The sequence below is a fragment of the Ranitomeya imitator genome, chromosome 1 (genome assembly GCF_032444005.1).
Source record: "Ranitomeya imitator isolate aRanImi1 chromosome 1, aRanImi1.pri, whole genome shotgun sequence".
Taxonomy (NCBI): Eukaryota; Metazoa; Chordata; class Amphibia; order Anura; family Dendrobatidae; genus Ranitomeya; species Ranitomeya imitator.
The window spans coordinates 892124626-892150482 of record NC_091282.1 but is presented as its reverse complement, the minus strand read 5'-3'; the positions used below and the strand labels follow the sequence as shown (position 1 = coordinate 892150482).

Sequence of the window (25857 nt, the reverse complement as noted above, 5' to 3'; positions counted from 1 at the left end):
AGCGGACACCATGTCACGTTTGGAGAGCCCGTGTGCCTAAAAATTGGAGCTCCCTCACAATTGACCCCATTTTGGAAACTAGATGCCCAAAGGAACTTATCTAGATGCATATTGAGCACTTTAAACCCCCAGGTGCTTCACAGAACTTTATAACGCAGAGCCATGAAAATAAAAAATAATTTTTCTTTCCTCAAAAATGATTTTTTAGCCTGGAATTTCCTATTTTGCCAAGGGTACTAGGAGAAATTGGACCCCAAATGTTGTTGTCCAGTTTGCACTGAGTACGCTGATACCCCATATGTGGGGGGGAACCACTGTTTGCGCACACGGCAGGGCTCGGAAGGGAAGGGACGCCATTTGGCTTTTTAAATGGAAAATTAGCTCCAATCATTAGTGGACACCATGTCAGGTTTGGAGAGCCCCTGTGTGCCTAAACATTGGAGATCCCCCACAAATGACCCCATTTTGGAAACTAGACCCCCCAAAGGAACTAATCTAGATGTGTGGTGAGCACTTTGAACCCCCAAGTGCTTCACAGAAGTTTATAACGCAGAGCCATGAAAATTAAAAAAAAAATTTTTTTCTCAAAAATGATTTTTTTAGCCCAGAATTTTTTAGTTTTCCCAAGTGTAACAGGAGAAATTTGACCCCAATATTTGTTGTCCAGTGTCTCCCGAGTACGGTGATACCCCATATGTGGGGGTAAACTACTGTGGGCACATGCCGGGGCTCGGAAATGAAGTAGTGACGTTTTGAAATGCAGACTTTGATGGAATGGCCTGCGGACGTCACGTTGCGTTTGCAGAGCCCCTGGTGTGCCTAAACAGTAGAAACCCCCCACAAGTGACCACATTTTTGAAACTAGAACCCCAAGGACCTTATCTAGATATGTGGTGAGCACTTTGAGCCCCCAAGTGCTTCACAGATGTTTACAACACAGCTGTGAAAATAAAAAAATTTTCTTTCCTCAAAAATGATGTTTTAGCAAGCAATTTTTTATTTTCACAAGGGTAACAGGAGAAATTGGACCCTAGTAATTGTTGCACAGTTTGTCCTGAGTATGCACCCTAACCCTAATCCCAACTGTAGCCATAACCCTAATCACAACCCTAACCCTAAGGCTATGTGCCCACGTTGCGGATTCGTGTGAGATTTTTCAGCACCATTTTTGAAAAATCCGCGGGTAAAAGGCACTGCGTTTTACCTGCAGATTTACTGCGGATTTCCAGTGTTTTTTGTGCGGATTCCACCTGCGGATTCCTATTGAGGAACAGGTGTAAAACGCTGCGGAATCTGCACAAAGAATTGACATGCTGCGGAAAATACAATGCAGCGTTTCCGCGCGGTATTTTCTGCACCATGGGCACAGCGGATTTGGTTTTCCATAGGTTTACATGGTACTGTAAACCTGATGGAACACTTTTGGATTTGGTTTTCCTGCAAGATAAGAAAAACAAGTTAGATTATACTCACCCAGGGGCGGTTCGGTCCAATGGATGTCGTAGGTCCAGGTCCTCCCTCATCTTCATACGATGACGACCTCTTTGCTTCCTGCCGCCGCAGGCGTACTTTATCTGCCCTATTGAGGGCAGAGCAAAGTACTGCAGTGCGCAGGTGCCAGGCCTCTGACCTTTCCCCGACGCCTGCGCACTGCAGTACTGTGCACTGTCCTCAACAGCAAGGGTGTCAAACTGCATTCCTCGAGGGCCGCAAACAGGTCATATTTTCAGGATTTCCTTGTACTCCACAGGTGATAATTTAATCACCTACACACAATGATTGCAGCACCTTTTGCAATGCTAAGGAAATCTTGAAAACACGCATGGTTTGCGGCCCTCGAGGAATGCAGTTTGACACCCCTGCTCAACAGGGCGACAAAGTACGCCTGCGCCGGAGCCACAGCGTGAAGATGAGAGGACGTCATCGTATGAAGATAGGAGGCGCTGGACCTGGAGCGACGCCCATCGTACCGGACTGCACCGGGACCGCCCCTGGGTGAGTATAATATAAACTTTTTCCTGTTTCAGGTGACATCGGGGTTGCATTACAGAATGCTGTAGGTAAGCCCCTGATGGTGGAGGCCTTGGCTTATAGGCGAAAAATGGGGTGACCGAAACTACCATTGATTGTTTTCAGCTATACCATTTTTGTTTACATCTGGCTAACACATTTTAATGAAAAAGCTTAGTTTACTGACTTCACTGAAGGGGTTAAATAGTGACAGTTTTATAGATGTACATGCCAATTTTTTTTTTTTTTACATAAACATATGCATTTATTTGAGTACAAAATACACACACACTTTGATCTCTGGTATAATACATTGCAAGCAATGCACCACACTATACCCATCAGTTTGACACTGGCAGAACGCCTTCCTGCTCTGTAGATCATGCTCCTGGCCTGGTTTATCAGGCCACTGAGCTGACAGACCAGGTGGTCATTTGACCTCCTGCTGTCATAGCTACCTCTGGCCCTTGCAGTCAGGTAGGAGAGGGAGTCGTACTCCTAGATGCAGCAATCGCTTCATTTAGAAGGGTAAATGCCCACACTGCCCCAAGCTGTGACAGCCAGAGCTCTGCTATCAATTAGAGCACCACTCAGGCATTTATTTCCCAGTTCAGGAGTGGCGCTTTAAAAGCAAGATCCCTGCCCTTGGTCATACTCGCCCACTGGCATTGTCAGTTTTCTGGTTCCGCTCCCAGCATGCAGTGTTCTCTTGTAAGCGCAGCTTCTGACTGGCCAGAAGTCAAAAGCTACGTCAAGCTCTCAATGAAAGTCTAAGAGCCAGAACAAGGCTCTCAGAATTTTATTGAAAAGTGACCACCGTGCAAGCTCCACAGAACGAGCTGCTGACAGGTCACTTTGCTAGAAAATAGAACTGGCAGAAGAGTATGAGACATGGAAGTTACATTTAAAAGCACCACTTCAGAAATGCAATTATAAAAAATAAAAAAAATAAAGCACCACTCCAGCTTTTGTTTTAAGCAGAGCTGCCGGCAGAAATGGTGTAGGCACAGCTTATGGTTTCAGATGTTTATGCCAATTTGAAGGCACTCCTTCCAGATCATCAGGAAAACTTACATCAAATGTTGTGAAGAGTGAATATAAAGCAGATGGCACTAAGGAGGATATCACAACCCAAGTAGATCTTCAGGAAGAGATCACCTCAGTAGGTGACAATTTTACCTGAATCTGGCAACGAGTTCAAATCAGCACATAAGACAAAGGGGATGGAATTTGGATCAGGTGCAGGGCTGCCAGGTCTGCTTGCTGCCTTTTCAATAATGCTTTTAAGTTCTGAGACAAACATCATAGTTTGGATAAGCTTGACATCAGAATATTCTGGGTCCCAGTGCATGTGGGCATTAGCTACCATAAGAAACTGTTTATCCGAATGATGAGTTTTCAGGCCTGAGTGGTAAAAAACGAAACAAAAAAAAAGTTATCATTTCAATTTGTAAAAGACAAACAACCATTCTTAAAAAAGAAAAAAATAATCATAGGATTACAATTTTTGTTCCTAAAGGGGTGGTCTGGTCTTAAGCTTCAAGCCTGCAGTCACTTCTCAAATTGAAAGCAATGCGGCCATGTGCCAACTAGATGGGTTCAGCCTCGCTCAATGCAAATGTATTAAGTGAAAACGGACAGCGTGGCCAGAAGTATGCAAAACACATGTAAGGTCGCATGATGACCCACTCCCAGAACTGGAGAGTCCTCACGTCTCCAGTCACTAATGCCAGACAACCCCTTTAAGATCAGCTAATCACTTCATGTAATAACTGGCTTGTAATTAAAGTATGTGGTGGAGAAAGAAGTAAATGCATGTCTAAGCATAGATAAGCTACCATTATCTCCATAAGAGCCATACGTTAAAACCACCAGTTGTGAAGAACCTACCTCCCCCGGGGAGATCTTTGTGGACTTCTAACAAAACAGAGACGCCAATATTATCCTTTGTCATAACTCTGTTCAGCATAGCTTCTGACCCCTCGGAGTTTGCCATCGCTACCTGGTTGAATTCCACAGTGTGTTTTGCCACCAAGGAAAATCTTTATTAAAAAAAAAACAAAAAAAACAAACACGTTACAATTAACAGTGCAATAGAGAGGTGCTCTGAAAACGCATTACAGCCTGCGATCTGGGTTAGACTATGACTTCTGCATTGTATGCTCTGTGCATAAGGATTTCCTCCAAGATTTCTCTTTACACACCGATGTGCAAATTGAACATACAATGGATTGACCCTCAGGAGACCTGTGTATTAAAGGTAATATAGCCAGACATCTTGCCCTCAATCCAGAGCATCGCCACCACAGGAGATAAACCATCGGTGTCTGATCCTCTGGGTCATTTAATGCCAGCCTGCTAGATCGAATGGACAAAATTTTGTGTTTCAACCCCCATACGGTTCACCTACTTTTCAGTTCGGAAAAATACTGCACACCCATCCACGTGCTTCTTCTCTTGCTCTGACATTATTTTGGCACGCGACTTTGGAGAAAAGAAACCATCATATCCACGTTCTTTTAATGCTGGCAGGAAAAGGGAAAAATATTGCTCGGTTTCAACTTCCTAAAAAAACAAAAACAAACAAAAAAACACCACAATAGATTATAGCGGTACAGTGACCAATCCATTGACTCTGACCTACTATAAATGTAGACTCAGATGAGAGGTATACAGCATATTCCAAGAGCAGAAGTAACTGAGACCAAGTGAACTAGTGGAGACGGGTCCTGGGAAGGGACACTTGGCAGAAAGGCCCAGGTAATGGACCCAGACAGGAATGAGTGCATTTAAAGTTTCCCGGGCAGGAGTTCAAGCGTCAGGGAGCTTGAAGCCAAGTCCAGCCATACTGCCACCCTAAGGGGGAAGACGCAGAAGACGGACTCCTGCTAAGCTTGGTTGTAGTGTAGTAGGGAGAAACAGTGGATACAGAGGACAAGTAGACAGACCAAAAAGGTGAAGAAAGAATAAGATGATAAGGAAGGAAACTTGGAAAAATGCTTCTAATTGTAAAGGAAACATTCTTAAGACTGCACACAATATCTCTTGTATATGTTCCCTGCGTTTCACCTCCAGAAGAAGGTGGCGAAATGCGCTACAGGTGAGGGGATGCACGTGTGGACGACCAACTACGGCACTCTACTCAAGTATTCCTCATAGTACATATTTTACGCCACTTCTCAAGGGCTGTCCTATGGGGGAATTTTTGTATTGTGGCAATACTTCTCATTCACTATATAATTTATGTTGCGTTTACCATGGATTCTGTGGGGAACTGAAATTAATAGCATTTCGCTCAGATAGGATGCAAACTGAGAAGCCATGTTTGATTCAGCAGGGATCCAATTTATAGGTTTTAAAGTTACTATATTTTTTACCCCCTGTGTATAGTACCCATATTAAATACTAAAAAGCACCTTATTTATCCATCAAGCCTTTAAACTACAAGCGTGATTTAGAAATATTTTTTATGCATTTTGGCAATTGTCCTTAACCCCTTCATGACCCAGCCTATTTTGACCTTAAAGACCTTGCAGTTATTTGCAATTCTGACCAGTGTCCCTTTATGAGGTAATAACTCAGGAACGCTTCAACGGATCCTAGCGGTTCTGAGACTGTTTTTTCGTGACATATTGGGCTTCATGTTAGTGGTAAATTTAGGTCAATAAATTATGCGTTTATTTGTGATAAAAACGGAAATTTGGTGAAAATTTCGCAATTTTCACATTTTGAATTTTTATTCGGTTAAACCAGAGAGTTATGTGACACAAAATAGTTAATAAATAACATTTCCCACATGTCTACTTTACATCAGCACAATTTTGGAAACAACTTCCTAGCAAAAAAAAATTTTAAGGGTTAAAATTTGACCAGCGATTTCTCATTTTTACAACACCATTTTTTTTACGGACCACCTCACATTTGAAGTCAGTTTGAGGGGTCTATATGGCTGAAAATACCCAAAAGGGACACCATTCTAAAAACTGCACCCCTCAAGGTACTCAAAACCACATTCAAGAAGTTTATTAACCCTTCAGGTGCTTCACAGAAGCAGAAACAACATGGAAGGAAAAAATGAACATTTAACTTTTTAGTCACAAAAATTATCTTTCAGCAACAATTTTTTTATTTTCCCAATGGTAAAAGGAGAAACTGAACCACGAAAGTTGTTGTTTAATTAGTCCCGAGTACGCTGATACCTCATATGTGGGGGTAAACGACTGTTTGGGCGCACGGCAGGGCTTGGAAGGGAAGGAGCGCCATTTGACTTTTTGAATGAAAAATTGGCTCCACTCTTTAGCGGACACCATGTCACATTTGGAGAGCCCCTGTGTGCCTAAACATTGGCGCTCCCCCACAAGTGACCCCATTTTGGAAACTAGACCCCCCAAGGAACTTATCTAGATGCATATTGAGCACTTTAAACCCTCAGATGCTTCACAAATTGATCTGTAAAAATGAAAAAGTACTTTTCTTTCACAAAAAAATTCTTTTCGCCTCAGTTATTTCATTTTCACATGGGCAATAGGATAAAATGAATCATAAAATTTGTTGGGCAATTTCTCCCGAGTACGACGATACCTCATATGTGGGGGTAAACCACTGTTTGGGCACTCGGCAGGGCTCGGAAGGGAAGGCGCGCCATTTGACTTTTTGAATGGAAAATTAGCTCCAATTGTTAGCGGACACCATGTCGCGTTTGGAGAGCCCCTGTGTGCCTAAACATTGGAGCTTCCCCACAAGTGACCCCATTTTGGAAACTAGACCCCCCAAGGAACTTATCTAGATGCATATTGAGCACTTTAAACCCCCAGGTGCTTCACAGAAGTTTATAACGCAGAGCCACGAAAATAAAAAATAATTTTTCTTTCCTCAAAAATGATTTTTTAGCCTGGAATTTCCTATTTTGCCAAGGGTAATAGGAGAAATTGGACCCCAAATATTGTTGTCCAGTTTGTCCTGAGTATGCTGATACCCCATATGTGGGGGTAAACCACTGTTTGGGCGCACGGCAGGGCTCGGAAGGGAAGGCACGCCATTTGGCTTTTTAAATGGAAAATTAGCTCCAATCATTAGCGGACACCATGTCACGTTTGGAGAGCCTCTGTGTGCCTAAACATTGTAGATCCCCCAGAAATGACACCATTTTGGAAACTAGACCCCCAAAGGAACTAATCTAGATGTGTGGTGAGGACTTTGAACCCCCAAGTGCTTCACAGAAGTTTATAACGCAGAGCCATGAAAATAAATAAAAAAAAAAAAAAAACATTTTCTCAAAAATGAGCTTTTAGCCTGCAATTTTTTATTTTCCCAAGGGTAACAGGAGAAATTTGACCCCAATATTTGTTGTCCAGTTTCTCCTGAGTACGGTGATACCCCATATGTGGGGGTAAACTACTGTTTGGGCACATGCCGGGGCTCGGAATTGAAGTAGTGACGTTTTGAAATGCAGACTTTGATGGAATGCTCTGCGGGTGTCACGTTGCGTTTGCAGAGCCCCTGATGTGGCTAAACAGTAGAAACCCCCCACAAGTGACCCCATTTTGGAAACTAGACCCCGAAAGGAACTTATCTAGATGTGTGGTGAGCACTTTGAACCCCCAAGTGCTTCACAGACGTTTACAATGCAGAGCCGTGAAAATAAAAAATCATTTTTCTTTCCTCAAAAATGATGTTTTAGCAAGCATTTTTTTTTATTTTCACAAGGGTAACAGAAGAAATTGGACCCCAGTAATTGTTGCGCAGTTTATCCTGAGTATGCTGGTACCCCATATGTGGGGGTAAACCACTGTTTGGGCGCACATCGGGGCTCGGAAGTGAGGGAGAACCATTTGACTTTTTGAATACGAGATTGGCTGGAATCAATGGTGGCGCCATGTTGCATTTGGAGACCCCTGATGTGCCTAAACAGTGGAAACCCCTCAATTCTACCTCCAACACTAACCCCAACACACCCCTAACTCTAACCCCAACTGTAGCCATAACCCTAATCACACCCCTAACCACAACCCTAATTCCAACCCTAACCCTAAGGCTATGTGCCCACGTTGCGGATTCGTGTGAGATTTTTCAGCATCATTTTTGAAAAATCCGCGGGTAAAAGGCACTGCTTTTTACCTGCGGATTTTCCGTGGATTTCCAGTGTTTTTTGTGCGGATTTCACCTGCGGATTCCTATTGAGGAACAGGTGTAAAACGCTGCGGAATCCGCACAAAGAATTGACATGCTGCGGAAAATACAATGCAGCGTTTCCGCGCAGTATTTTCCGCACCATGGGCACAGCGGATTTGGTTTTCCATAGGTTTACATGGTACTGTAAACCTGATGGAACACTGCTGCGAATCCGCAGCGGCCAATCCGCTGCGGATCCGCAGCCAAATCCGCACCGTGTGCACATGGCCTAATTCTAAAAGGTATGTGCACACGCTGCGGAAAACACTGCGGATCCGCAGCAGTTTCCCATGAGTTTACAGTTCAATGTAAACCTATGGGAAACAAAAATCGCTGTACACATGCTGCGGAAAAACTGCACAGCAACGCAGCGGTTTACATTCTGCAGCATGTCACTTTGTGCGGATTCCGCAGCGGTTTTACAACTGCTCAAATAGAAAATCGCAGTTGTAAAACCGCAGTGAAATGCGCAGAAATTTTGATCACTGAGATATAATCTATCTCAGTGATCAAAATGCACTTTGGAACGAATCTGCCGGCAGATTCGGCGGGCACACTGCCCGGAAGATTTTGGAAGATGGGCACATTTTGGAAGATGGCGGCGCCCAGGGAGAAGACGGACGGGCCCCGGCAGGATCGGTAAGTATGATGGGGTGGTGGGGGGGGTGGATCGGAGCGCGGGAGGGGTGGAACGGAGTACGGGGGAGGTGGATCGGAGTGCAGGGGGGGTGAGTGGAGCACGGGGAGGGTGATTGGAGCACGGGGAGGGTGATTGGAGCACGGGGGGAGCGGAGCACAGGACGGAGGGGAGCCGGAGCAGTGTACCGGACAGATCAGAGGGCTGGGGGGGGGGGAATCGGTGGGGTGGGGGCACATTAGTGTTTCCAGCCATGGCCGATGATATTGCAGCATCGGCCATGGCTGGATTGTAATATTTCACCAGTTATAATAGGTGAAATATTACAAAATCGCTCTGATTGGTAGTTTCACTTTCAACAGCCAATCAGAGCGATCGTAGCCACGGGGGGTGGGGTGGGGGGGGGGCTAAACTACCACTCCCCCTGTCCCTGCAGATCGGGTGAAGTGGGAGTTAACCCTTTCACCCGATCTGCAGGGACGCGATCTTTCCATGACGCCACATAGGCGTCATGGGTCGGATTGGCAGCGACTTTCATGACGCCTACGTGGTGTCATGGGTTGGGAAGGGGTTAAACTGGCCACACTAGCGTCCCCTGTGGTGCATTTTTGCTTTTTTAAAGTCTTTTTAACTTGTTCTATATAATTAAATAAAGTTAGTTTTCAATGGCTCTCTTCTGAATGCTGTCTTCCTCAAGTGTGATGGTGTTTTAATTGTTATTGAAGTTCCATGTGTAATACATGTGGAAGCTTTAGAGTAAATCAAAACTACTAAACTGAAATTAGTCAAGATGCTTATTTTTGCATTTATTTATGGAATGGCCTCCAAAACAGATTCACCTAGTAACCTACTCACCACACTGGCAACATACAGAAAACCTAAGCAGTCCACCATACACTCCCATGACTCCTGGTCTTTAGTAGGAATTGAGTTCCTGTCTGACAACCATCCGTTTAACATTCAAAGTTCGGAAAGTGGCCACAAAGCTAAAAGCCGTGGTCTTCCCTTAGGCAGTGTCATACATTTCTCACCTGAAGCTGTAGCACCTGATCTTGGTGATGGTGGTACTCTTAGATATTAGCTGATCTAATTGAACGAATGCTTCTTACATCAGATTACTTCTGCAACTCTGACCTCTTGTGGATAGGAACAGTACAGCATCACACATTACCTGATCTGAATAACTTGCTTATAGCTTTTTGTACCGTACCTGAAGGCTGATGATATCCGCATCGCAGCTGACAATCTCTTCCATGATTCCTTTCTTCCGGTACTCCCAATTTAATGCCCAAGAAGGACAATAGCCATAAAGCTGCCTTGTAGCATATTTATCACAAAGGACATTGTAGCACATAACTGTGAAGGAAACTGAAAAACAAAAGAAATATTGTAACAATCAGCTAAACTCTAAAATGTGAATATCGCCTAATAGGTTTCAGACATTGCGATCTCTGATCAGAACGCACGGCTGTCACTATATGAGGCTGTCACGCTCTGGGTCAGGACAGTCCTTGCATGGTGTTCAGAAATCTGAAAGCGCCCCAAGATTTACAGCATCGTGCAATACAACAAAACAAGCTGTTAGACATTCCAGGACTTCACAGAATTTCTCTTTAAATCAAACCTATCATTTTTGGCTCCTACAATCAGCTGTATAGTCAATAGTAGGTGCTCTTGTAGACCGCGACTTTGTCCATCACCCCTTAACTTCCTCTGCCCTGGGTTCCAAATCCAAGATTCATCCTAGTACAATTCTTTCATAGAGAAAATAATAAAGACAACAGAATTCCTTTACACCAGGGATACAATGACAAGCCAAATAAACAGCTGTAATAAAAGCATTGCTCTTCAGATCAAACAACTTGATTGACCTTGCAGGGGAACCCTGAATGTACAAGTCTTGGTAGGCAAGTGGAAATATTTATGTGCAAGTAGGGTCATCCCAAAAACTGATAAATTATATCGCGAATGATTAACTATTTTAAAGACCATCTATAACCAGATTTCACAATATAAACTGCACACAATACTAGTTGGCTTTTTAAAGTAAACACCTAATCCTTATCAGTCAAAATGGCTGTATGAGCCTTCATGAAGGTTTCACTCAACCTTTGATCAGCTAGCCCGACAGCTCCTCAATGTCCTTGCTGTTGGAGGGCAGACACCGAGACCTACTCTTGGCTCAAAATGTGATTTTAGCATTTTATTTTAATATTTGGGATCTAAGGTGTAAGGTTTTTTTTGTGGAGCATAACATGCCAGGTCTGACACGCTAGTATGAGACTCACGCCTTGCATGCTGCACGCTCCTCTGGGAAATTAAATATGCCAATTCTCAGAGAGGAAGAGGACTGGAACTCAAGTGCCACCTATTCGAAGTAGCAATCCTAAAAGTCAATATCGACCCTCTATCGAGCCTTTAAATATGACTTCAAATAAAAGCCAAACCAGAATTGCTACTTCCAATAGATGGCACTGGAGTTCAAGTCCTCCTCCTCTCTGAGAATTGGTACCGCTCATTACAGTTATGAATATGCGGCTCCACCTCCCATAGAGGTGGAGCTGCATATTCATGACTGAAAATGAGCGGTAACTGACCGCTCAATACAGGAAGATGTAGCGCCGGGAGAAGCCGGGACTGCAGGGACCGCGCCAGGAGTAGGCAAGTATACGGGGAGGGGAGCTCTGCGCGATATTTACCTGCTCCTCGCTCCGATGCGGCTCAGTCTTCAGCGTCCTCTGGCTGTGACGCTCAGTTCAGGGCGCGGTGACGTAGTCAGTGCGCGCCCACTGCTGAGCGTCAGTGCTGGAGACGGAGCTGCGCGAGGAGCAGGTAATGAAAGCGCCGGCGTCCTCAGCGAAGAGAGGAGAGTATGATTTTTTTTTATTGCAGCAGCATTCTATATGGCACAGCTTTATAAGGAGCATCTATGTGGCAATAATCAATGGTGCAGAGCAATATACCGTATATGGGGCACAGCTTTATAAGGAGCATCTATGGGGCCATACTGAACGGTGCAGAGCATTATATATGGCACAGCTATATATGGATAATCTATGGGGCAATAATCAATGGTATGGAGCATTATATATGGCACAGCTTTATGTGGAGCGTCTATGGGGCAATAATGAACGGTATGGAGCATCTATTTTTATTTTTGAAATTCAATTCGGTAGCTGCTGCATTTCCTACCCTAGGCTTATACTCGAGTCAATAAGTTTTCCCAGTTTTTTGTGGCTTCAATGGATCCCAGTGATTCTGACATTGTATTCTCGTGACATTGTACTTCACGATTTTGGTAACATTTGATATTACCTGCATTTATTTGTGAAAAAAACACAATGGAAATTTGGCGAAAATTTCGCAATTTTCCAACTTTGAATTTTTATGCCCCTAATCACAGAGATGTGTCACAAAATACTTAATAAGTAACATTTCCCACATGTCTACTTTACATCAGCACAATTTTGGAAACAAATTTTTTTTGTTAGGGAGTGAAGGGTTAAAAGTTCACCAGCAATTTTATTTTTACAACACTTTTTTTTGGGTCCACATCACACTTGAAGTCATTTTGAGGGGTCTATATGATAGAAAATAACCAAGTGTGACACCATTATAAAAACTGCACCCCTCAAGGTGCTCAAAACCACGTCCATGAAGTTTATTAACCCTTCAGGTGCTTCACAGGAATTTTTGGAATGTTTAAAAAAAAATTTCCCACAAAAAAACAAAAACAAAAACAAAACACTTCAGCACCAATTTGTTTTATTTTACCAAGGGAAACAGGGGAAAATGGACCCCAAAAGTTGTACAATTTATCGGGTACCCCGATACCCCATATGTGGGGGTAAACCACTGTTTGGGCGCATGGGAGAGCTCGGAAGGGAAGGAGCACAGTTTGACTTCAGTGCAAAATTGGCTGGAATGGAGATGGGACGCCATGTTGCTTTTGGAGAGCCACTAATGTGCCTAAACATTGAAACCCCTCACAAGTGACACAATTTTGGAAAGTAGACCCCTTAAGGATCTTATATACATGTGTTGTGAGAGCTTTGACCCCCCCAAGTGTTTCACTACAGTTTATAATACAGAGCCGTGAAAAACAGGATTTTTGGTTGCTTACCGTAAAATCTGTTTCTTGAAGCCTCCATTGGGGGACACAGGAACCATGGGTGTATGCTGCTGCCACTAGGAGGCTGACACTATGCAAATAAAAAAGTTAGCTCCTCCTCTGCAGTGTACACCCCACCGACTGGCATTATACTCTTCAGTTAGTGAGAAAGCAGTAGGAGATAATGAAACAAGGTTGAAAAACCATAACCACAAACTTGAGAACTGTAACGTGAGAACAGTCATAGAACAGATAACAGAAAACATTGGGAGGGAGCTGTGTCCCCCAATGGAGGCTTCAAGAAACAGATTTTACGGTAAGCAACCAAAAATCCTGTTTTCTTTATCGCCTCTCATTGGGGGACACAGGAACCATGGGACGTCCCAAAGCAGTCCCAAGGGCGGGAAAAACAGACTTCCATCAGGTCAGAGGACTCACCACTGCCGCCTGCAGGATCCTTCTGCCTAGGCTGGCGTCCGCCGATGCATAGGTATGGACCTTGTAAAATTTGGCGAACGTGTGGATGGAAGACCAAGTTGCCGCTTTGCAAAGCTGTAGGGCGGAAGCCCTGTGGTGCACCGCCCAGGAGGCGCCGACTGCCCGGGTAGAGTGAGCCTTAATCCCAGGAGGGGGCACTCTGTTCTTGACCCGGTAAGCCTCCAAAATTGCCATTCTGATCCATCGAGCAATAGTCGCTTTAGAAGCCGGCTGGCCTCTGCGCGTGCCATCAGGAATGACGAAAAAGGAATCAGTCTTCCGGAAAGAGGATGTTCTATCCAGATAAATCCTCACTGCCCTGACGAGGTCTAGCTTGTTCAACGATCGCTCCAGAGGATGAGTCGGAGCTGGACAAAAGGAAGGTAGAACGATGTCCTCGTTGAGGTGGAAGGTGGAAACCACCTTAGGAAGAAAAGAAGGTGGGGGTCGGAAGACCACCTTGTCCTGGTGAATGACCAAAAACGGAGGGCGGCAAGACCGTGCCGCCAGCTCGGAAACACGGCGAATGGACGTGATGGCCACAAGAAAAGCCACCTTCCAAGATAAAACTGATAGAGGAATCTCCCTAAGAGGTTCAAAGGGAGAAACCTTTAAAACGTCCAGTACCAGGTTTAGGTCCCATGCCTCCACAGGGGCCCTGTACGGCGGGACGGCGTGGGCTACCCCCTGAAAGAAGGTCTTAACCTGTGGCCGAGAGGCCAAGGTCTTCTGAAAGAGGATGGAAAGCGCCAAGACCTGACCCTTCAGGGAACTAAGAGCCAGGCCCGAATCCAGCCCTGCCTGAAGGAAGGCCAAAAGAGAAGGCAGGGAAAAAACCATAGGCGGAACGCGGTTGGACTCGCACCAACGGAAGTAGGCCTTCCAGGTGCGGTAGTAGATCCTGGAAGAAGGCTTCCGAGCCTGAATCATGGTGTGAATCACCCGGTCCGAAAGGCCGGACACTCTTAGAACCGCGGTCTCAACAGCCACGCCGTTAAACTGAGCGACCGAGAATTCGGGTGGCAGATCGGACCCTGGGACAGCAGATCGGGCCTGTCTGGAAGGCGCCAGGGAGCGTCCGCGAGAAGGTTGACGAGCTCCGCGAACCAAGCTCTCCTGGGCCAATCCGGGGCGATCAGAATGACCGGCACCCCTTCCGCTTTGATCTTCTTCAAAAGTTTGGGAAGTAATGGAAGGGGTGGGAACAGGTAGGGCAGCTCGAACTGTGACCAAGGAATGGCCAGAGCATCGACGCCCACTGCGAGAGGATCGCGGGACCTGGAGACGAACTGCGGAACCTTCCTGTTGATTCGAGACGCCGTGAGATCCACATCCGGAGTTCCCCATCGAAGACATATCTGATGGAAGACCTCCGGATGCAAGGACCATTCCCCTGCCGCGAGACCCTCGCGGCTGAGGAAGTCGGCGGCCCAGTTTTCCACGCCGGGGATATGCACCGCGGATATCACCGGAACCATTGCCTCTGCCCAAAGGAGGATCTTGGATACCTCGGCAAGGGCCAAGGAGCTCCGAGTCCCCCCCTGATGGTTGACATATGCCACAGCCGTGGCGTTGTCCGTCTGGACCCGGACTGGAAGGCCCCTGAGGATCCTTTCCCAATGGCGGAGGGACAGAAAGATGGCCCGAATTTCGAGGACGTTGATCGGCAGAGAAGACTCCTGCGGCGACCAACGGCCCTGAACCGTCAGGTGGCGAAAAACCGCACCCCAGCCGATCAGGCTGGCGTCCGTTGTCACCACCTGCCAGTGAACCGGAAGGAAGGACCTGCCCTGGGAGATGAGAGGTGACGTCAGCCACCAGTTGAGAGACCGCTTGACCCGAAAGGAGAGTCTGATCGGCCGATCCAGGGAGAAGATCGACCTGTCCCACTGAGACAGAATGGCTTGCTGAAGGGGTCGAGAATGGAATCGCTTCCAAGGTAGCTACCATCCTCCCCAGAACCTTCATGGCCGATCGGAGGGAGGGAGGCCGAGGACCCTGGAGCAAGCGTATGTCCCGACAAAGGGTGGATCTCTTGTCCTTGGGAAGGATGACTCTGGACTGATGAGTGTCGAAAAGCATGCCCAGAAAGATGATGCGCTGAGAAGGAATAAGGCAGGACTTTTTCCGGTTGACCAGCCACCCGAAACGGGATAACGTGTCGAGAACAATGGACAGGCTTTCGTGGGCCTGAGCAAAGGACGGAGCCTTGATGAGGATGTCGTCGAGGTATGGAAACAGAACCAAGCCTCCGACTCTTAAGATGGCCATCAGCGCCGCCATGATTTTCGTGAACACCCTTGGCGCGGTTGCGAGGCCGAACGGCAGGGCGACGAACTGAAAATGATCTTGTTGCACTGCGAAGCGCAGGAAACGGTGATGTCCGGGAAATATCGGAACATGTAGGTAGGCGTCCTGGATATCTATAGAGCATAGAAATTCCTGAGCCTCCATGGAAGCAATTACTGAACGAAGGGATTCCATCCTGAAGTGTCTCAGGTGAACCCTCCTGTTCAGCAATTTGAGGTCCAGAATGGGACGAACCTTGCCGTCTTTTTTCGGTACCACAAAGAGGTTCGAGTAGAAGCCTGTGTACCGTTCCTTTTCTGGGACGGGAACGATTACCCCGGATTTGAGCAGAGAAGCGATGGCTGCGAAGAAGCCCGGAACCAGAGCGGGATCTTTTGGAGGACGGGATTGGAAGAAACGATCCCTGGGTCGGGAGGCGAACTCTATTTTGTATCCCGAGGATACAACTTCCCTGACCCATGCATCCTCTACTGCGGAAATCCAGACGTCCCTGAAACGGAGAAGACGGCCCCCCAACTTGGGAGTTGGGCTGGAGTCTTGCCAAGAGTCATGCGGAGGTGGATCTTCCAGTCCTGGGCCTGGACGATCTACCCTGGGAAAAGCGAGGACGCCAGGACGGAGTGGGCCTGAAGGACACCGCCTTCCTCTCTTGACGTGCCTGTGGCCTCTGTTGCTGCTGGGAAAAGGAGTTCGACGCAGCGAAGCGCCGAAAAGGCCGAAAAGAGCGAAACTGCCGTCTAGGAGGAGGGCGACGAGGTTTAGCCTGGGGGAGAAGAGAACTTGTATCCCCGGTGGCGTCCTTAATGATTTGGTCCAGCTGGGAACCAAAGAGACGAAAGCCCTGGAAGGGCAGACTAGTGAGGGACTTTTTGGAGGACAAGTCCGCCTGCCAGGGCTTGAGCCAAACGGTCCGGCGGATGGCAACGGCATTGCTGGAAGCCTGAGCCGCACAAGACGCGACATCCAGGGAGGCGGAAACCAGGTATTCACCAGCGTGGGAAATCTGGTTGGCAAGTTCCGCCAATTGCGCGGGAGGTGCCCCGTCAAGGATACCTCGCCGTAGATCCTTGGCCCATTTTGAGATGGATTTTGAAGCCCAGGTGGAAGCAAAGGCTGGGCATAGCGCTGCTGAAGCCGCTTCAAAGGCAGATTTCGCGAAGGATTCTATAACTCTGTCGTTAGAATCCTTCAGAGACGCTCCGCCGGACAGTGGAAGCACCGTGTTGGTGGACAGCCTGGAAACAGGGGGATCCACCGAGGGAGAGACCGTCCAATTGGCGGTAAGTTCTGGTGAAAATGGATATAACACCCCCAGGCGTTTTCCCCTCTGAAAACGTCTGGTTGGATTCTCCCTCTCTCTGGCCAGGATTTCCTCGAATTCAGGATGAGGAGCGAAAAATTTTGAAGGTGGTTTGGCCCGTCTAAACGAAACCGCCTGATCTGCGGGTTCCGTAGCGGGATCCTGAATGCCACAGGTTTGGTTTATAGCCCGAATGAGGTTCTGGACAGTCTCACTCATGGTGGCGATCTGGTTAGGATCCAACTCCGAAATATCCTCTGAGGGCGCATCAGATAATGCCTCGCCTGACTCAGGGGAGGAGGATCGGTGGGACACCAACCGCGGGGGAGGGCCGTGCGGCGAGATGGAACGCGAAGAGGACTCAGACCGATGTTCCTGTCTGGACCTTTTGTAGCTTAGCAAGGAGGTCTCGGGCGGCGGTTCCTGCGACCCGCTGGCCACGGCAGGGGTCTGCAGGGGTAACCGATCCAGCGCGGACACCAGGGTTTGAGATACCCGTGTTAAATCGGCCACCGATTGGGACAGAGAGGCGGCCCAGCCTGTGATGGGGTGATCACTCTCGGGTGGAACAGCCGGAGGATCCTGGGCGGTGGGAACAATTGGGTTGCTGCAGGACTGACAGCGGGGAGGACTGACCTGAGGGAAGTTTGCTGTTACAGGACGAACATGCAAAGTACGTGACTAAGGCAGAAGATGAAGAAGTAGGGGGACGAGAGCGGCCCCCTTTAGAAGACATTTTGAGAGATCCCTGAAGATGCCAGTGGGTTAGGGGACAGTGGGACAGAGAAGGGTGTCAGTCTGCAGTGCAGCTACTCACGGACCCGGTCCTGGAAGATGTCCCACTTGTCCTCGGCAGAGGACTTCCCTGAGGTGCTGATTCTGCGATGCTGAGCCACAGAAGATGCGAGTGAAGGAGCGTGGCGCGCTGTGTGAGGCACTGCGAGGGCTGCTGCTGCTGCTGAGAGAAGCGGTGCACACCGGCCGAGAGATCCACGAGGAAGGGGGTGGAGCCAGATGCAGAGGCGCCGGTGGGCAGGGCGCAGAATGTCGGGCGGGAAAAAGCCCGCCTGCAGGGGCGGAAATGGAGGCCGACAAACCGGAAGTAGGCCCCGGCCGAAGCCGGGGCCTAAATTAGGCACCGGCGGCCGAGAAAAGAAGCCGCGGCGCCGAAATAGCGCACCGGAACGATGCGGCGAGAGGAAGGCTGAGCCGCAGGCGCCGCGGCCTGCTAGGCTGCGCCGCTGAAGGGCGCCGCAGAAAACACCCTCCTGCGGCGCCAGAGCGATGCGCCGCAGGGGAAAGCGGCGCGAGCGCCTGCAGAGCTGCGCCGCAGAAGGGGCCGCAGATAACAACCCCCTGCGGCGCCAGAACAATGCGCCGCAGCGAGAAGCGGTGCAACCGCCTGCAGGGCTGCTGCGCTGAGGATGTGTCCCCGCCGGTCTAGGGATCCGGCCACAGGGGATAAGAGCGCGGTGGCCTAAAAGGGGCCCCGCGCTGAGACAGAAGGCCCCTGTCAGAAAGGGAGGAGAAAGAATACCGGCCGTCACTGGAAGATACAGTCAATGACCGGGTAAGAAAACGACAGGGAGCCTCTAACAAGAACCCCCCTAACAAAGATCTGGGATGAGAAGGGAGAGAATACTCACCTAAAAACATCCCACGCCGGTACTAACCTTAAAAGGGGGTGAGACGTCCAGGGGCTAATGGACGTCCTCGTCTCCGCCGACCGACAGGCTCTGGTGGGCGAGTGGGTGGGGGACAGAACCAGGACCGGACTTCTGAGCACGCTTCTGTGCTAGGATCTTGGTCCTGGAGAGGGATCTATGAGGATACGGGGTAGCAGTACACGCCGTACTCATAGTCCGTTTTGTGGGACTACAGGTGTGACTGCTCACCCTGTATCCCTCCGGGAAACCTGTAAAGGAAACGACGCACATTGAGGTAGATAAGGGTCTAATGAAAGACCCGTGTCCACCTCCTACTGACACTAAGCTAAACTGAAGAGTATAATGCCAGTCGGTGGGGTGTACACTGCAGAGGAGGAGCTAACTTTTTTATTTGCATAGTGTCAGCCTCCTAGTGGCAGCAGCATACACCCATGGTTCCTGTGTCCCCCAATGAGAGGCGATAAAGAAATTAAAATTCTTTTCCACAAAAATTATTTTTTAGCCCCCAGTTTTGTATTTTCACAAAGGCAACAGGAGAAATTGGACCCCAAAAGATGTTGTCCAATTTGTCCTGGGTACGCTGATACCCCATATGTGGGGGGGAACCACTGTTTGGGCGCATGGCAGAGCTCGGAAGGGAAGGAGCGCCATTTGGAACGCAGACTTTGATGGAATGGTCTGCAGGCGTCACATTGTGTTTGCAGAGCCCCTAATGTACCTAAGCAGTAGAAACCCCCCCACAAGTGACCCCATATTGGAACCTAGACCCCCAAGGAACTTATCTAGATGTGTTGTGAGAACTTTGAACCCCAAAGTATTTCACTATAGTTTATAACGTAGAACCGTGAAAATAAAAAAAATCATTTTTTTCCTGCAAGAATGGTTTTTTAGCCCCCCAAATTTTAATTTTCCCAAAGTTAACAAGAGAAATTAGACCCCAGAAATTGTTGTACAATTTGTCCTGAGTATGCTGATACCCGGGAGAGCTCGGAAGGGAAAGCGCACTGTTTTACTTTTACAATACAGAATTGGCTGGAATTGAGATCGGACACTATCACGTTTGGAGAGCCCTTGATGTGCCTAAACAGTGGAAACCCCCAATTCTAACTGAAACCCCAACACACCCCTAACCCTAGTCCCAAACATAACCCTAACTAAACCACTAACCCCGACACACCCCAACCCTAAATGTAATCCAAACCCTAGCCCTAACCCTAACTGGATAATGAAAATAAATACATTTTTTTAATTTTTCCCTAACTAAGGGGGGGTGATGAAGTGGGTTTTGATTTACTTTTATAGCAGGTTTTTTAGCGGATTTTTAGGATTGGCAGCCGTCACACTAAAAGACGCTTTTTATTGCAAAAAATATTTTTTGGTGTTACATTTTGAGAGCTATATTTTTTCCATATTTTGGTCCACAGTCATGTGAGGTCTTGTTTTTTGCGGGACGAGCTGACGTTTTTATTGGTAACATTTTCGGGCACGTGACATTTTTTGATCGCTTTTCATTCCGATTTTTGTGAGGCAGAATGACCAAAAACAGCTATTCATGAATTTCTTTTGGGGGGAGGCGTTTATACCGTTCCGTGTTTGGTAAAATGGATAAAGCAGTTTTATTCTTTGGGTCAGTACGATTACAGCGATACCTCATTTATATCATTTTTTTATATTTTGGCGCTTTTATACGATAAACTTATAGAAAAAGTTATTTTTGCATCGCTTTATTATGAGGCCTATAACTTATTTTTTTCGCTGATGTTGTATGGCGGCTCGTTTTTTGTGGGACAAGATGACAATTTCATCGGTACCATGGTTATTTATATCAGTCTTTTTGATCGCGTACTATTCCACTTCTTGTTCAGCAGTATGATAAAGCGTTTTTTGCCTCTTTTTACGGTGTTCACTGAAGGGTTTAACTAGTGGGACAGTTTTATAGATCGTGCCGTTACGGACGCGGCGATACTAAATATATGTACTTTTATGTTTTTTTTTATTTAGATGAAGGAATGTATTTATTAGAACAATTTGTGTTTGTTTTTTTTTACTTGTTTACTTTGCCCCAGGGGGAACATCACAGTAAAGTGACAGATCGCTGATCTGACACTTTGCTGTGCACTGTGTCAGATCAGCGATCTGACGTGCACAGCTCCAGGCTTACAGGTGCCTGCTCTGAGCCGGCGCTGGTAAGCCACCTCCCTGCAGGATCCAAATGCAGCCCCATGGCTATTTTGGATCCGGGGTCTGCAGGGATAGGAAGGTAGGAGACCCTCGGAGCAACATGATCACATCGCGTTGCTCCGCGGGTCTCAGGGAATCCCGCAGGGAGCCCCCTCCCTGTGCGATGCTTCCCTATACTGCCGGAACACTGCGATCATGTTTGATCACAGTGTGCCGGGGGTTAGTGTGCCAGGGTCGGTCCGTGACCGCTCCTGGCACATAGTGCCGGATGTCAGCTGCGATAGTCAGATGACATCCGACTGCGCTCCCCCCGTGACTGGGAATGAAGTCCCAGGTCACCTTGACGGGATAGTACGTCCAATGGGATTAAGGGGTTAAAGGGAACCAGTCAGCGGGATTGTGCACAGTAGCCTACAGTGTCAGGTCAGCACCATTATATTGATTACAATGATACCTTGGTTGATGAACTCCGTCTTGTGTCTATTTAATCTTTATTTTCAGTTTTGAGTTAATATTCTCATGCTTTGAGGCTGCCTAGTTCACATAATGAATATATACACATACTGAAAAACTCCTTCTCCGCTCATGTGCCCTGCATATAATTAGTGTGGGTGAGGTCAACCGGATAAATAAAAAAAAAAAAATCCATCTGCGCAATAGCGGCTATCTGTGTATATAGATGTGATCTGATAGCTGCTATTGTGCAGGCGCTGCCATCTTGGAGGATGATTTTTTTTCCCTCTAGCAAGATGGCACCATCTGTGCAGTAGCAGGTATCGGACCACCTCTATATACACCAATAGCTGCTACTGTGCAGATGTGGCCGGCGCCATTTTCAAATGGATTTTTTTTTTTGGAACTTCAGGATAACATCAACCACATTAATTATATACACAGTACATTTGGGATCATGCTGCAGCACAGGTACCATGGCTGGCACCAGTCTGCAAGAGGGTTTTTCCCAATATGTACATACATAATCCCCTCCCCGCACTGTGTTATGCATTATGCACAGTGCGGGGCGGGGATTCCAAAGGTGGCTGGCCGCAATGCCCGCGCAGGCGCAGTCTGCAAGCCTGGCTGGGACGTCAGACGGCCAGAGCTTACTGCGCCTGCGCAGCACAGCAGTACACTGCGCAGGTGCCGGTTTTGAAACGTACACCGCGCTGAGGGGGCGGCGCCGAAAGCGCAGGAAGAGTTGAGTGACGGCAGAGGAGCGGTTAGAGCTGGGGAGTGAGGACCCGCCTCCCTGGCTAGAGACAGGAATTGTGGCTAAGTGTAAAAATGCTTTATTTGGGGTATACTTGAACCTAAAAATAAAAGCCACCTTGTTAGAATGCAGCATTACTGCTGCACAAGGTGGCTCTTTTAGTTTATAACGGCTGGAGGGAGGTGACAGTGGCCCTTTAAAGGGTTGATATTGACTTATAAGCTTGCTACTTTCCAATAGGTGGCACTAGAGTTGAATTCCTTTTCTTCTCTGAAGAGAATTTGCATATTTTAATATTTGAAAAACCATGACATTCAAGTAAAGGCACCTGCCTCATGAGGTCTAAAATCAATGCATGTACTTTGCCTTTTAAACACTTGGCGAGAAGCACATCCCCTGATTTCACCTTGAACCCAATGCAGTTTTTCAACAAAGTCTACAAAATTACACATTTCAAACCTGAATACATAATACAATCTGAGCATTCAAAAAAAATATATATCTAGTTTTGATAGTCAAAACATTTTGAGATGAATGTTAGAACTAATTGTTCAGCAAATTTAAATTCAATTAGGATTCTCAAACTGCTTCCCTCAATCTGCACGCAGAACTCCCATCAGTCTAGTCACTCCAGCAGTGGCCGGATGTAAACCCTGTATGGAGGGTAACAGCTTTCTCAATGTTTAATAGCTGCTGGTGGGTACCACAGATCAGTATCCATTTTCAATAGGCCGTTTACACCCGGCTACTGACATGAGAGGTAATTGATGGGTGTTAGACTGTTCTTTTGATCTGGGTATCTTTAGAGTGTTGGAAAACCCATATGCCTGTTGTCTGAAAGTGTTTAATATGAAGAAATATGAAGAATATATAAAGTATTTAATATGAAGAAATATGAAGAATATATAAAGTATTTAATATGAAGAAATATGAAGAATATATAAAGTATTTAATATGAAGAAATATGAAGAATATATAAAGTATTTAATATGAAGAATATATATATATATATATATATATATATATATATATATATATATATATATATATATATATATATATATATATATATATATATATATATATTTTTTATGTGTGTGACCATGTGCTGGCTGATATGTTTTAGAATCTATCTTAAAACAAATCAAACTAAGAAAAACAAAATGAGCAAATACATGGTTATCCAACATGTTAACCCCTTCATGACCCAGCCTATTTTGACCTTAATGACCTGGCCGTTTTTTGCAATTCTGACCAGTGTCCCTTTATGAGGTAATAACTCAGGAACGCTTCAACGGATCCTAGCGGTTCTGAGATTGTTTTTTCGTGACATATTGGGCTTCATGTTAGTGGTAAATTTAGGTCAATAAATTCTGCGTTTATTTGTGATAAAAACGGAAATTTGGCGAAAATTTTGAAAATTTCGCAATTTTCACATTTTGAATTTTTATTCTGTTAAACCAGAGAGTTATGTGACACAAAATAGTTAATAAATAACATTTCCCACATGTCTACTTTACACCAGCACAATTTTGGAAACAACATTTTTTTTTGCTAGGAAGTTATAAGAGTTAAAATTTGACCAGCGATTTCTCATTTTTACAACACCATTTTTTTTAGGGACCACCTCACATTTGAAGTCAGTTTGAGGGGTCTATATGGATGAAAATACCCAAAAGTGACACCATTCTAAAAAATGCACCCCTCAAGGTGCTCAAAACCACATTCAAGAAGTTTTTTAACCCTTCAGGTGCTTCACAGCAGCAGAAGCAACATGGAAGGAAAAAATGAACATTTAACTTTTTAGTCACAAAAATTATCTTTTAGCAACATTTTTTTTATTTTCCCAATGGTACAAGGAGAAACTGAACCACGAAAGTTGTTGTCCAATTTGTCCTGAGTACGCTGATACCTCATATGTGGGGGTAAACCACTGTTTGGGCGCACGGCAGGGCTTGGAAGGGAAGGAGCGCCATTTGACTTTTTGAATGAAAAATTGGCTCCACTCTTTAGCGGACACCATGTCACGTTTGGAGAGCCCCCGTGTGCCTAAAAATTGGAGCTCCCACACGTGACCCCATTTTGGAAACTAGACGCCCCAAGGAACTTATCTAGATGCATAGTGAGAACTTTGAACCCCCGGGGGCTTCACAAATTGATCCGTAAAAATGAAAAAGTACTTTTTTTTCACAAAAAAATTCTTTTAGCCTCAATTTTTTTCATTTTCACATGGGCAACAGGATAAAATGGATCCTAAAATTTGTTGGGCAATTTCTCATGAGTACACCGATACCTCACATGTGGAGGTAAACCACTGTTTGGGCACATGGTAAGGTTCGGAAGGGAAGGAGCGCCATTTGACTCTTTGAATGAAAAATTATCTCCATCGTTAGCGGACACCATGTCGTGTTTGGAGAGCCCCCGTGTGCCTAAACATTGGAGCTCCCCCACAAATGACCCCATTTTGGAAACTAGACCCCCCAAGGAACTTATCTAGATGCATATTGAGCACTTTAAACCCTCAGGTGCTTCACAAATTGATCTGTAAAAATGAAAAAGTACTTTTTTTTTTCACAAAAAAATTCTTTTCGCCTCAGTTTTTCATTTTCACATGGGCAATAGGATAAAATGAATCCTAAAATTTGTTGGGCAATTTCTCCCGAGTACGCCGATACCTCATATGTGGGGGTAAACCACTGTTTGGGCACACGGCAGGGCTCGGAAGGGAAGGCGCGCCATTTGACTTTTTGAATGGAAAATTAGCTCCAATTGTTAGCGGACACCATGTCGCGTTTAGAGAGCCCCTGTGTGCCTATGCATTGGAGCTCCCCCACAAGTGACCCCATTTTGGAAACTAGACCCCCCAAGGAACTTATCTAGATGCATATTGAGCACTTTAAACCCCCAGGTGCTTCACAGAAGTTTATAATGCAGAGCCATGAAAATAAAAAATAATTTTTCTTTCCTCAAAAATGATTTTTAGCCTGGAATTTCCTATTTTGCCAAGGGTAATAGGAGAAATTGGACCGCAAATGTTGTTGTCCAGTTTGTCCTGAGTACGCTGATACCCCATATGTGGGGGTAAACCACTGTTTGGGCGCACGGCAGGGCTCGGAAGGGAAGGCACGCCAATTGGCTTTTTAAATGGAAAATTAGCTCCAATCATTAGCGGACACCATGTCACGTTTGGAGAGCCCCTGTGTGCCTAAACATTGGAGATCCCCCACATATGACCCCATTTTGGAAACTAGACCCCCAAAGGAACTAATCTAGATGTGTGGTGAGGACTTTGAACTTCCAAGTGCTTCACAGAAGTTTATAACGCAGAGCCATGAAAATAAAATAAAAATTTTATTTTCTCTAAAATGATCTTTTAGCCTGCAATTTATTATTTTCCCAAGGGTAACAGGAGAAATTTGACCCCAAAAGTTGTTGTACAGTTTCTCCTGAGTACGCTGATACCCCATATGTGGGGGTAAACCACAGTTTGGGCACATGTCGGGGCTCGGAAGTCAAGTAGTGACATTTTGAAATGCAGACTTTGATGGAATGCTCTGCGGGCGTTACGTTGCGTTTGCAGAGCCCCTGATGTGGCTAAACAGTAGAAACCCCCCACAAGTGACCCCATTTTAGAAACTAGACCCCGAAAGGAACTTATCTAGATGTGAGGTGAGCACTTTGAACCCCCAAGTGCTTCACAGAAGTTTATAACACAGAGCAGTGAAAATAATAAATACGTTTTCTTTCCTCAAAAATAATTTTTTAGCCCAGAATTTTTTATTT

At 46.2% G+C, this 25857-nt stretch overlaps 1 protein-coding gene across 1 annotated transcript in view; it reads right to left on the bottom strand.

The window, feature by feature from the left end:
• CNOT6L (CCR4-NOT transcription complex subunit 6 like) overlaps positions 1 to 25857 on the bottom strand; it is a 105340-nt gene that overhangs the window by 20675 nt on the left and 58808 nt on the right. The window contains exons 7-10 of the mRNA XM_069743216.1: positions 10029 to 10186; positions 4421 to 4575; positions 3901 to 4052; positions 3190 to 3414 (exon numbers count right to left, since the gene is read on the bottom strand). Of these exons, the coding sequence (XP_069599317.1) occupies positions 3190 to 3414; positions 3901 to 4052; positions 4421 to 4575; positions 10029 to 10186 (690 nt within the window). The remainder of the gene's footprint in view (positions 1 to 3189; positions 3415 to 3900; positions 4053 to 4420; positions 4576 to 10028; positions 10187 to 25857) is intronic.